Source organism: Geotrypetes seraphini, chromosome 16 (genome assembly GCF_902459505.1).
Source record: "Geotrypetes seraphini chromosome 16, aGeoSer1.1, whole genome shotgun sequence".
Lineage (NCBI taxonomy): Eukaryota > Metazoa > Chordata > Amphibia > Gymnophiona > Dermophiidae > Geotrypetes > Geotrypetes seraphini.
In genome coordinates, this window is record NC_047099.1 from 38797156 (window position 1) to 38811072 (window position 13917).

A 13917-nucleotide genomic window follows, 5' to 3' on the forward strand; every position below is an offset into this window, starting at 1 on the left:
AATAAACCAACCCCCCCTCCTTTATCCAGTATCTTATTATGGGAAAAATTTTATCAATCATTACAAAAATCTGTTAATGGTCCCCAAATCTTTTTAAACTTATTATTATGAATTAATAAGATATTGTGTGCACATGAAAAATGAATGGAAAAAATTGGGGGCGGGGCTGGTCTCGTCAGAGGCGCGTGCTGCTGTCGCTCAACCCAAAACGTCAGTCGCTCCTAAGGGGTGGAGCGTAGCCGTGCGCGAGAGGCACGCAGCGAGGAGTTGGGAAGGGGCGGGTGTACAAAGAGAGCGCGCTCAGGCTAGAGAAGGGGGGGGGGCGGGGCATGTCCTCGGCCGTGGCGCGTGCGTTTCCCACTCACGTTCCCGCGAGACCCACCTGTTTCCGCCGCCGTGCGCCTGCGCGGCTTTTTTTTTTTTTTTCTCCTCCCCCCGGGATGTTAAAAAGGCGGGGAAATCAAAGCGGCCGACGGTTTGGTTATTTTCGCGCTCTCAGTGGCCGCCGCAGTAAAGGTAGTTTTGGCTCGCTGGTTCGAGGGGGAGGTAGACAAGAAGGTGAGGAAAACCGAGGCGGGGCGGGGCCGGGCCTGCCAAAAATAAACTCGAGACGCGGAAATGAAAGCTCCTGAGGCGTTTGGGAGCATTTAGTAAACAGCAACAAAGGAATAAAATTCCTGGCCTATCTTTTCCCTCCCACCACAGAAATAATAAAATAAAAAAAGTACAGACTAAACCTGTAATATAGGGACAGAGGGCTGGTAGCTCCCAGGGTTGGGTTACTCTACCACCTGGATCACTGCAGAGGGCCAAACCAGATCTTTCCACAGTGTATCTTCCAAACGACCCTGTATAAAGGGGGAGATTTTGACCCTGATTTGTTTTCTCTTGCCTTTCCAAACAGGGCTGAGGAGTCGGTAGATGAATCCTCAGTTTTTGGGACCCATAACTCCGACTCCGGGTACCCAAAATTGTCTCTGTGACCAAAAATTGCTTTCACAAACTCTTGCCTCATTCGATCCGTAACCTCAGTTCTTGAACCCTCTTCGATTGAGATCTTGATCCGCTTTCTAATTATCTCACACATAGACTACTGCAACTCTCTTTACTACGGTATTACACAAAAAGAAATCCGCAGATTACAACTGATTCAAAATACCGCAATCAAACTCATTTATAAGGCCAAAAAAATATGATCCTGTTACGCCACTCCTCCGGGAGTTACACTGGTTACCCGTCTCACCGAACTACATATAAAATTCTCCTAACTTTTAAAATTAAGACTTCTCTTCCTGGCTTCTTAGACAAATATCTCACTCCACATACTTCCTCTAGGGTCCTCAGATCTATGAACCAAAATTTATAGACAGTCCCATCAATAAAAGATCTATACTACACCAGAAACTCCATTTTTTCAGTAGTTGCACCTTCTCTCTGGAACGTAATGCCATTCCATCTTCGCAACGAAGACTCCCTAATCAAATTTAAAACAAATCTTAAAACCTTTCTCTTTAAAGATGCCCATCAATAATTAGGAAATTAGTGAATGAGACAACAACAAAACACTTTCATGAAGCAATATCCCTACTTTCCTTATGTTTCCTCCCTCCCCTCTAGCCCCCCTTTTATTTATTATTGTAATTAATTACTTTTCTATCCCCAAAAATCCTCTCGTCTCCAATCAGTCTCAGTTGTCATAGTTTTAGGTTTACCCCATATTATTTTATTTTATCTATTCATATTAAATTTGTGATATTGTAAACCGCCCAGATACATGTGATGGTCAGTATATCAAGCTATGAATAAACTTGACTTGGAGTTGGTAGATAAATCCTTTGACTCCGACGCATCAGTTTCTGGTACCCATGACTCCGACTCTAGGTACCCAAAATTGTCTCCCGACTCCTCGACTCCAACTCTACAGCTCTGCTTTCACAGTGCACTATGGGGATTCATTGCCCATTTTCACGTCTCAGTTACACTCTTACAGCCCCTTTAACGATGTTATATGCATTTGAAGGCGCCTGTCATTCATTAAAAGTGTATTACTCTCATTTAAAAGCTCTCAACCTCACACAGTTCCTTATTTCATTATTAGGAGTGTGTCACATTCATTGAAGGCTCTCACACTCTGATCCCATTCAGGAGTATATTACACTTATTGGAAGGCTCTCACCCTTTCTGATCCTATTCTTTTACTTGTTAGGAGTGTATCACACTCATTTGAAGGCTCTGAGCCCCTTCTCTTGATCATTTTTTTTGGGCAATATAAAACAACGGATCAATTCATCATAGACTTGATTGTCCGTCTGTGGGGTTGCTGAGATTTTAATCTATACTCCCCAAATGCAAGACAGGATAAATTTTATAAGAATCTGCAGGGCAAGTTAACTAGTTTAATCTCTATTTTTTTTAATTTTTTTTTTGCACCACCAGTTGTATTTCTACCAGAACATAATGTAAATATTTTTCATTTATTTAATAATTTTTCTTTAAGAAATATATAGAAATAAAACAAAAAGCAAAGGAAATAAGGTACAATAGGTAAGACATTAGACCATTGTCCCGCACACTAAACCTGGTGCTGCAGCTGGAAGGCATCCGGAAGTGCGTGGACATTGACATAATGACATCTGTATATGTACCGAGGCCCTCCGGCCAGATCCTGAACCTGTCCCTTTGCTGGTGGAGAGGAGGAGAGTCGTCAGCCAGCTGACAGCCTATAGGACATGCCTCTCGCTGCGAGAGGCATGTCCTGTAAGCAGTCAGCCTTCCTCCTTGCCGGCGTCTCATGGCACACAGTTTGCGATACACTATTCTAGACAGTAGGGATATTTCCTTATAGCCATGTGCTGCTGAAGAAGGAATCCACTCTTGATTTTTCACTCTGCCTCTGTTATACTTCACTGGGCTCTCTAGCTTCACCTTCAGTTCTGCACGCATGCCTGCAGGAGTATTTGTTCTGCTCTCCCCATTTTATTATTTTTAATTTGATTTAATTTCATCTCCTTTTCAGGTAATTTCATGCTTGGATCATTTTTTTGAAGCTCTGCCAGCTTGAGAATTCACTGACTTTGGTCTGTAGCTGACAGGCCGATCCCACTGGGTACCTGTTAGCCAGCTTGCATAGTTTCTCTGGAGCTCAGAGCCGTTCCTGAAGTGGTCTCACTTCCTGTTGTTCAGGGGTTGAGCGCACAATGTTAGGCACCCTTAGGCTCAGCAGGGTCTCGCAGTGTGCCAGCTATTTCATTTGCCTCCGCTTGTCCCAGTGCACATCCATTGGTATACAGGGGTGGAAGTGTAGTCAGACACAGGAGTCTGACTGGCAGCCCGAAGATCAGCTTTGCAGAAGCATTCCCAGCATTGTGGCAGTGAATTTTCTCATCCAGCTACTTGAGAGAATGGAAAGCAGGTTGCAGCACAGATCCTCTCTGGTCACAATGAAATACACAGGCTGACAGTCTGTGAGAGACATCGGGGGAGGTTGGAAAAGTGAAGTTTTGAAGGTTTCTGGATGTTCCCCTTCCTGAAAAATCCTAAATTTGCTGTTTTTATAGTTTAGGAAGTGTGAAAAATATTGCAATTTTGGTGCAAATTTTTTGATGGCAGCCATCTTGGATTTTTAGCTATCTTTTTCTAAAGTTCCCTGCTTCAAAACTAAATTTTGACTGGAAACCTGCTGGGATGGAGTTCTTAGGCTCTCCTCATGTGGATTCTTGACAGGATCGCACAAATTTAGCGCTTTTGGAGCGTCTTTTTGCCACATGCTGTGTGGTGCAGCTGGGGAGGCTACAGTGCCCAAAATGGCATCTCTGCTGAAGCAGGTGACCAAATGCTCAGCTAACCAGGCGGGGCAGCTATCGTTATTGGGTCTCGGCACGACTGATACTTATGTCAGCCAGGTTGCGAATCCTCTGCAGCCAAAGAAACATGAATGTAAGTCTTCTGAGAGTGACTTTCCACTCCTGGACCAAGAAACCTTTTCCAAATTTATGAAATTTTTGTGGTCAGAGTTTCAGACCAAGTGTTCTTCCTCTGAACAGTCTCAGTCTGCATCCATGGCGTCTTAGTGGTATGGTGCCTCTGGGTACATCCTCACCTCAGCCAGCTGTGGCTTTTGCGCTGCCTAATCCTGATTTGGGGGACCTAGATGCTTATGTTTCCCTTACAAATGCCTTGTTTCCAGATACAGTGCCTCCGGGAGCGGGAGATCCGGGGCTGTGTGCCATATCTGTGGATCCCTCTGTGCTCTTGGATCCTGTGGATGATTCTACTGTTTTGCACTTATTTAAGTTTGTGACCCTCAGCTGGCTCCGTCCACTTCTTCCTCTTGGCTATGTGGTGTGCGCTCGCAGTCAGCTACCTTTCCCTGGCACCCTGATAATGAGTGTTCTGGTCTCAGAGTAATTTGACTCTCTGGAGGGTTCTCTGAAAATTGCTAGAGCTATGTCCTGCTTGTATCCTATGGCACAAGAGTGTCAGCAGCTTTTGGGTCAGTCCAGGGTGGATTCTTTGGCGCAGGTGACTAAGTGCACCTCAGTCCCCAGTGAGGGTGGTGTTGTGTTAAAGGGTTCGGTGCTGGGGCCGATCCTGTTCAATATGCGAGTGACATTGCTGAAGAGTTAGAAGGAAAGGTTTGCCTTTTTGCTGATGATACCAAGATTTGTAACAGAGTAGACATCGAGGAGGGAGTGGAAAACATGAAAAAGGATCTACAAAAGTTAGAGGAATGGTCTAATATCTGGATGTGTGCAGAGTTCTGTGTTATTTGGAGGCATTACTTGGAGTTTTGTCTCTGACCATTCAGTTAAGTGGGGCGCTCCCACTTCCAAGGCCATGATTTCCAGATGGATCTATAGGGCCATTTCGTCAGCCTACATTATTTTGGGGAAATAGTCTGCTGTTTCTGTTAAGGCGCATTATACCAGGAGTGTGACTTCTTCGTGGGCCAAAGCTAGATCTGTCTCTCCTGAGGGGATTTGCACAGTGGCAAAGTGGTCTTCTCTTCACATGTTTGCCAAGTTCTGCAGAGTGGACTTGGCAGCAAGACAGAACTCTACCTTTGGGTCCTCGGTCTTAAAGGTCAGCACAGCAAGCCCGCCCTAGCTGTTTGGGGACTGCTTTTGTACATCCCTACTGTCTAGACTCTCTCACCTATTGCACTGGAAAAAGAGTTTATGTACATACCCTGGTAAGCTGTTTTTCAGTAGATAGGTAAGACATTCTAGACTCCAGCCCTGTCTTTCTTTTGGCTGCTTACAGTTTTCAGTCTGCTTATGCTTCTCCAAGTTGATTCTTGGATGCCTGTCAGCCCTTGAGGACTGGGAAGAATTTGTATATATGTTTCAATTTGTTGGGGAGTAGTTTCTGAGCTCCTTTGAAGCCTGCGTTGGCAGTTAACGGTACTATTTAATTACTTTTGAGCAGAACAATTTGTTTAAGCCTGTTGCTACAGGTGCCTCTACTTCACGTGTATTGGGTGGCTGTTTGTGCTTGGGTACTAACTGAAGGTGGAGCTAGGGAGCCCAGTGAAGTATAACAGAGGCAGAGTGAAAATCCAAAGTGGCTATAGGGAAATAACCCTACTGTCTAGTCTTACCTATCTACTGGAAAAGAGCTTACCAGGGTAAGTACATAATCTGTTTTTATGATGAGCTTTCAAAGGTAACCCTTCTGCTTCAGATCAGAAATAAGCAGATGTTGACAAATATCAGTATATATAAGAAAGATATGAAAGCATGAAACCTACAAACAGATGCAGCTGCCTCCAGAATTCCAGCTTTCACCCTTCACATATTAAAAGAATCCATTATACATAGCCAAGCCACATGATTCCACTGCATCTGCTCTGACCCAAGAAATAGAGATAAACGCCTGACTGAATCCTTCAAACAAAAAGAATACAACCTTAAAATAGTCTCCAAGAATATTGCCTCATCCTTTAAAACTCCCAGAGAAAACTTACTACCTTACAAGGACAAGAAAACCACAGACAGGACCCCCTTGGTAGTGACATACAATCCAGAGCTGGAAAAACAACAACAAAAATGATGTGAGATCTACAGCCACTACTCCAGGAAGATGAATTACTAAACGAAATATTCCCAGCTCCACCTTGCTGGCCTTCCATCAGCCACCTAATCTGAAACAAAAATTGTTAAGCAAGCTTCCCATACAAACTGATGAAGAAGAGAATAGCACATATCCTTGTGGTGTGGCAAACTGTTCGAGCATATCTCAAAGGAACCCATGGTCACTCATATGGGAAAAACATTTAGCATAAAGGGATCCTTTACATGGTCATCTTCTAATATGGTATATATCATTCAGTGCAAAAAGTGCAAAGAAGGATGTTACATTGGTGAAACAGGCCAAATGCCAAAGACCAGAATCGACTTACATAGATATATTAAAAGTTGCAATACTAACCAGGATGTCACCTCTGTCAGACAACACTTTGGAAAAACTCGCCACCGCACCAACAATTTTATGGTAAGAATACTAAATAGGAGCTTTAAGACAATCCAAGAACATAAAAACTTTGTAATGAAAATTAGGAAATATTTTGACATCTACCAGACAGGACTTAACAAAGATCTGGATTTCTTTTCCAACTACAAAAATATTTAAAAGTGTTTTGTCATCTCTCTGTCTCTTGCTCACCCACCCATGCCTCCCTCTTCGTGTGAAACTACAGTATTCCTGAAATGCTTTCATGTCTTCCATATATTTACTAATATTTATCAACATTTGCTTATTTTTGATCTGAAGAAGACAGGTTACCTTTCAGAGCTCACAATAAAATGCATTGTATTAGGCCAATAAAAAAGGTATTGCTTTATTTTCTTTGGTTTTTGTTTTATTTGTACATATTACCTTAAAGAGTGAACTAACATGGCCACCACACTGTTTCACTAAAGATAAATTACAAATCACTAACAATAGCTCTGCAAGTTCATTTCTCAATTATATAATTACTCTGAGATGTATACCATCGTGACCAGGTGATTTGCTACTATTGTCAAATTGCCCCATTACATCTTCCAGTGTTAACAGAGATTGTTTCAGTTTCTCTTATCAGCAATCCCCCACATCTTCCTCGGTGAAGACCGAAGCAAAGAATTAATCTCTCCACTATTTGCCTTGTCTTCCCTGAGCACCCCTGAGTCAACTAGACCTTGTGATCTGAAACCTGTGCACCTATTTCTAGCCACTGAGTGGAGGACAGTTTTCTAGAGAATTTACCTATTTTGTCTTCACGCTGTTTCCTCCCTCATTGTCTCCGCATACCTTTGCAACACACACACTGTTAGTACAATTCTTCCCCCTACTGTTTCAATGCATTATTACACTTTGCAACAACTAAAACCATACAACTTGTACAGTAGTACCTTGGAATCCGAACACCCCAGAACTCGAATAACTTGGAATCTGAACTATTTTTTAAATTAAATTTTGTTCCGGAATCTGAACATACGGAAACTGAAAGCGTTGCTCAGCCCAAAGCTTCCCTGATGCAGCTTCCTGTTTCCGCCTGGGTGGTTCGCGATAGAGAGAAGCTTTGAGCTGAGCACCGCTTGCAATTGCCGTTGCCGATCTTGCTGTCTATGCTGGCAGGGGCGCCCAATCTTGCTGTCTATGCCGGTTGGGGTGCCCGATTTTGCTGTCTATGCCACAGTGCATTCTTCCTGCACAGCCCAAAACAAATCCAGTGTGTTTACTGTTAAATTTATTTGAAAATGTGAGTTTGTAGGACCAAGAAACGGATTAATCCAGTTTCTATTTTCAATGGGAAAAATTGTCTTGGAACTCGAACGGGGTTCTGGAAGGGATTAAGTTTGGATTCCAAGATACTACTGTATTAGTATATGCACTCCCATTATATTGTAAAGTTATTTCTTGTTATGTTTCTCACAATTCTCTGAAAAATCTCATTCTGGCCTTCAGTCTCCATCTTTGGGGCAGTAAATCTCATCTTTTGGCATGGTTCATCTTTGACATCTCTGAAAATCGAAAGGACATTGCCACTGCAGACAGCAGTATGCATAACAAATCTAGGATTGACTCATCTGTTCTGGAAGACACCAATAACATGAAACAGATTTTCCTACTTGGATCAGCAGACACTTCCAAGCTAGAGGTCTGCACGGGAACGGGGATCGCGGGAATCCCCACTAGTCCACGGGACTCCCACGGGACTCCCACGGGGACCCCCTCTAGCCAATGGGACTCCCACGGGGATGGAAGGCTTTGGAAGCAGGGTTCGTCCATAATGGACACATCAGCCTTAGTAAAAGAGGGGGTTTATAAGTTAATTACCTGAACAGAAAACAAAAAAAGGGTTCCACCAAAGAGATTCTACAAGGGAAACAGCAATAGAAACTGTGGAATTGATGATCCTGTCAGAAGAAATTGCCGCTTTTTATGGGGACGGGCGGGGATGGAGGTAATTCCTTGTGGGGACGGAGAGGATCCTGACGGGGACGGAGAGGATCCTGGCGGGGACGGAGAGGGGATGGGTGGGATTCTGTCCCCGCGCAACTCTCTATTCCAAGCGACCCAGATTGACCACTTTGGGAAACGGGATGCTGGGCTCAGTGAACAATTCATTGGTTTGATCTAACATGCCTCCTCTTAGGTTCTTATTTCCCTCTTTAAACTGGAGGGTAGTTACTTGGGTAATAACCCTTGAGAGAAAAAAAAGTCTCTAGATGCCATGGGTGAAAGGGCAATAAACTAATGCTAACACAGCTCCCCTATGGTGACATGGAGCGAGTTGGGTACCTCTGTGCATGCAGGATTCAGGGCTGATCTGCCTCTCTTGGGAAGTCATTGAGACTTAAGGTTCATAAATTATTGGACTTTTAAATTTGATACATTTTTAACAACTGAATGCTTTTTATCTAGTAAAGGCACATTTAAGGGGGCGCTCCTGGCTGTGTTAATAGGCTTTTGAAGAACAATTAAAGGTAAATACTTTGGAAAACCTCAAATTTTATTTTGCTTCTTTTACAAAGTAGGATTTCAGTGCTAAACTATATCTTTTATTGTTGGACAGAAATCAGCTTTGGTGAAAATGGCAACTGCCCAGATGCAAAGGAAAACTATGGTATGTTACTGCACAATCCCATAGTTTCTTAGAGTTGATTTATAATATATTCGTAGGTAGATTTATAATATATTCATAGGTGTACTTGGTGTTATAATGTAACAGGTTGCACAAGTTCAATCATTACCTGCAGTTGCCAGTACAGTGCTGCTTTGGCACCCTAAGGTTGTGGGATCAAATTCCAGCGCTGCTCCTTGTTATCCTGGGACAGCAGGCAGATATTCTCACAACCCGCCCACCTTCCCTAGTGGTCTTCTGCGCTTGGGCATAGAACTGAACCTCGTGAGCTGGCATTGGGCAGGAAGGCACTCGTGCATTCGCAGGGTGGGCAGTCTAAAAACTTGTTAAAACTGACTGGAGGGGTTGCTCATGCCCTTTATCTGAAAAAATTTGCAGATTGCGACTGGAGGGTACAGAGCTAGTCCGTTCCAGTTTTCTTTTCTGTGATTGCCAGCTCGTTTTACTGTTCGCTTTTGTATTTCCCTATTTTTGGACCTTGTGTCCTTGTATTGTTGGATTTCTGTACAATCTGTGTTGCATTCGTTAATAAAAATTATTTGCTAAAAAAAAAAAAACCAAAAAAGAAAACTTAAAGTGATAGCACACTTTCTACTGCTGTACCCAGAATAACACTTTTTATGGTAAGTAACTGTTCTTTATCTGAGGACATCAGGCAGGTATTCTCACAACTCTCCCACCTCCTCTAGTTAGCTTCTTAGCTTTATTGCCGAACTAATGGTCCTGCAAGCCAAAGTCAGGTGGGAAAGCACTATTGCATGCACGGTATGGGCAATCTCAAGATTCTGAATATTTTTTGACAGTACACTTTAACAGTGTCTGTACTGGGCTCCATAGATGACATCACCCACATGTGAGAATATCTGTCTGCTGTCCTCGGATAGCACCTGTTACAGGTAAGTAACTGTGCTGTTCAGATAACTTCCTAACAGAAAAGCCAATAAACCATTATTAAGAGAGACTTGGGAAATCCACTGCTTATTCCTAGACTACTACTACTACTATCCATTCAGTCGTGTCCAACCCTTGAATACTCTGTAGGCCAGTCTTTGCTATGCTTCCCTGTTTTCCACAGCTTCTTTCAATTGCTTGATGTTCATTCCTGTGTCATTCTTGATGGTATCCAGCCAACGGACCTTTGCTTTCCCCTGCTTCCTTTTACTACTGACCATTCCGGGTAGTACCTTCTTTTCTAGCGAATTTGCCCTCATCACATATCCAAAATAGGTCAGTTTCTGTCTGGTAATCTTGCCTTCCAGGAACAACTCTGGGTTTATATGATCAAGAACCTCTTTATTGGTGATCCTAGCTGTCCATGGGATTCATAGATGTCATGATTGGCATACTGGCAGTGATCAGTCTTTGTTTGATGGTGACTGAGATGTCCTTGCACTTCCATATTTGGTCCATGCTCACCATGGATGCACGCCCCATTCCAGAATATTATTCCTAGAATAAGCAGCATAAAATCTGTTTTACTCTTTGGGATCTTGCCAGGTACTTGTGGCCTGGGTTGGTCACTGTTGTATACAGGATACTGGGCTTGATGGACCTTTAATCTGTCCCAGTATGGCAATTCTTATGTTCTTAGACCACCAGAATTTTGTTTTAAGTTTAGGCCTAAAGAGAAGGGGGGAGTTGGTGAGTGGCCTGGGAAGGGAACTGGCTTTCTATTAGTGGGGGAGAGGCTGGATAGGGGGTGTGGGGGACATGACCACAGTTTTTTAAAAATCGGTTTTGGTTCCAACCAAAACTCTGTGGTGGATTTTGGCCATGGATTCAATTTCGTTCAGAATCAAAACTCCTGGTTTTGGTTGGCCTCTAATAAAAAGCAGTCCTAACTTTGTCTAGTTAGCTATGTGGGTGGTGACCCTGAATATTGGCCAGCTCTCACATAACTTCTGTTCTTTAGCATCTCTCCAGACTGGTACAGTTCACTGATGGGTAATAGCTCACCTTGACCAGCTGGTGAAGACTGAGAAAAAAACTCTTGGCTGTAATACAAGTAGCTGTGCTTCCATCTAAAATAACCAGTCTGCCGAATAGCCAAGCAGAACAAAGAAGTGCTAATTATAACAGGAGGAGGGGTCACAATAACCTATAAGGGAGTTCTGGTGAGATGTTTATCTGGCACCCTTTATGTAAAGTTCACAGCAGTGCACTCTAAGGTGCCCCACTGTTCTGTTGCCATGTCTGCATAGCCAATCCATTACAGGACTGGCCCCTCCTACGTCCAAATGGTCTTGTTCTGGGCGTTTGGGACTTGGATGAAATTTTGGTTGAAAATGTAGTATAAAGATAGATGTCCAGGCGGTCTGGGCGTCCAGAGAGAGGATTTGCCTTTCGAAAACAGGCATTTTCTTACTGCCGACTTTGGACATCTAGCGCCATATATCCAAATCGGACTTAGACGTATGTTTTAAAAATGCCCCTCCACGTAGCTAGAACTGTTTTGCTGTTCAGAATTTTTCTCTTTTTTTAACGGGGCCATAAACAGTATACCCAGAAACTAAGCTTCAAATCAGATCAGAACTGGGCTGAACAGGCACTCACCATCTGCTGGAGACTGAGAAATATTGGCTAGTTCAGGGCTGCACAGGACCCTTATATGGTGATGTCATAAGAATAGCCTTACTGGGTCAGACCAATGGCCCATCAAGCCCAGTAGCCCGTTCTCATGATGGCCAATCCAGGTCACTAGTACCTGGACAAAACTCAAGGAGTAGAAATATTCCATGCTACTGATCCAGGGCAAGCAGTGGCTCCCCCCATGTCTTTCTCAATAACAGACTATGGACTTTTCCTCCAGGAAATTGTTCAAACCTTTCTTAAAACCAGCTACGCTATCCGCTCTTACCACAACCTCTGGTAACGCGTTCCAGAACTTAACTATTCTCTGAGTGAAAAAAATTCCTCTTATTGGTTTTAAAAGTATTTCCCTGTAACTTCGAGTATCCCCTAGTCTTTGTAATTTTTGATGGAGTGAAAAATCGATCCACTTGTACCCGTTCTATTCCACTCAGGATTTTGCAGACTTCAATCATATCTTCTCTCAGCCGTCTCTTTTCCAAGCTAAAGAGCCCTAACCTTTTTAGTCTTTCCTCATATAAGAGGAGTGCCGTCCCCTTTATCATCTTGGTCGCTCTTCTTTGAACCTTTTCTAGCGTCACTATATCTTTCTTGAGATAGAGACCAGAATTGAATACAATACTCTAGATGAGGTCGCACCATGGAGCAATACAGGGGCATTATAACATTCTTAGTCTTGTTAACCATCCCTTTTTTAATAATTCCTAGTATCCTGTTGGCTTTTTTGGCTGCCACCACACATTGGGTCTCATTCTCCATCTAGTGATAGGAGAGCACATACCCATTCCCAGGACTGGTCTGGAGGGTCTCAAGGAAAGAAAACTAGCAGGTAAGACCTAATTTCTCCTTTCTTATTATTCAGACTCTTTGTATTTTGAGGTTTCAAGTGCTTATGACTCTTATTTCCCTCATCAATAGCATTTTAAAAAAATATCACAATCTGTGTTCTTCATGGAAAATATTTACTTAGAATTTTTTTAATATTTTAGAGTGCAGTGACATTTCCCAATCGAGTATCTACTGAGCAGCAGTCTTTGGTTTTAGTGAAAAGACTCCTAGCCATTTCAGTGTCCTGCATCACATATCTCAGAGGACTCTTTCCAGAGTGTGCCTATGGAACAAGATATCTAGATGGTAACTTATTGGTTTTTCAGTTTTCCTGTTTGTTCAGCTTTATCTTTAGACAAGCAGGCAACATATTCTCACATGTGGGTGACGTCATCCACAGAGCCCTGGTACGGACAGTGAAAAGTGTAGTATCACTTTAAGCTTTTAGACTGACATCGGAAGGAAGCCTTTTGGTGGAGGGGGGCGGGCATGCAATATTCTTGGCGGCAGTGGCCAGTGCCGCCTACCCTCAACAAGCGTCTTGCGTACCCCATGTTGAGAAACACTGGTGTAAATCTTTTTTTTTTTTTTTTAAGTTCTTTATTTATTTATAATTTACAACAAGTGTACAATAAATAACAAACTACCATAACATAGAATTTTTTTTTTTTTAGGGATAATTTTTTTTTTTTTCCAATTCTTTATTCATTTTCATTTCTTACAAGTGTATAATATTATATCATAGAACTCATACAAATCACTTGACAATCTTATCTAATATATTTTTGGGTTTTTCTTGATACACCTTTATAGTTTTCTTTGTTCCCCAGATGCACATTTGCACTTTATATTCATTCATCAAGGTTAAATGTATAAAATTAAGGGGACTATGATGTACGGGGCAGGATTTATTTAAACTTTTGTCTAAGTGCTAGTCACTCATGAATACTTGCCCGGGGCCTTTGGTTACTCGTGGGGATAATTCAGCCCGTACTGAATTCCCTTATTTAAATTTTGGATTGTATTTATTGATCGAGCCTGTAGTGCAACTTTTTTCTCCGGTGGGTGTTTAACGAAGAAAATAATTTACCAATTATTTTGTATTTGAGTTATATTTTTATTGGTAAATCTTTTGGGTTTTTTTGAAGCCTATTGTATAATATATACACCATCTTGTCAGCTGCTTATTTATTATGCTTGTTATTGTTACACTATTGAATAAGAACCCTTTTCCAGATGAAAAGCAATTTACATACCAAAATGCTTTATAAAATTACCTACATTAAAAGCATCTGCACACTTGACACTTGCCATTTGTGTTGATGGCTAAGGAACATGCAAAATAATACATGTATAGCCCACAGGTATGCCTC

The 13917-nt window shown here is 42.3% G+C and overlaps 1 protein-coding gene across 13 annotated transcripts in view; it reads left to right on the plus strand.

The window, feature by feature from the left end:
• Positions 1-468: 468 nt before the first annotated feature.
• HORMAD1 (HORMA domain containing 1) overlaps positions 469-13917 on the plus strand; it is a 43158-nt gene continuing 29709 nt past the window's right edge. For 11 of the 13 annotated variants that reach the window (XM_033924444.1, XM_033924453.1, XM_033924452.1 and 8 more), the window contains exons 1-3: positions 469-558; positions 9059-9109; positions 12706-12850. In XM_033924444.1, coding sequence (XP_033780335.1) covers positions 9077-9109; positions 12706-12850 — 178 coding nt within the window. In that variant the 5' untranslated portion in view covers positions 469-558; positions 9059-9076. Of the gene's footprint in view, positions 559-8907; positions 8970-9058; positions 9110-12705; positions 12851-13917 lie in introns of all 13 variants that reach the window. The other 2 variants (XM_033924445.1, XM_033924446.1) reach the window with 2 other exon arrangements.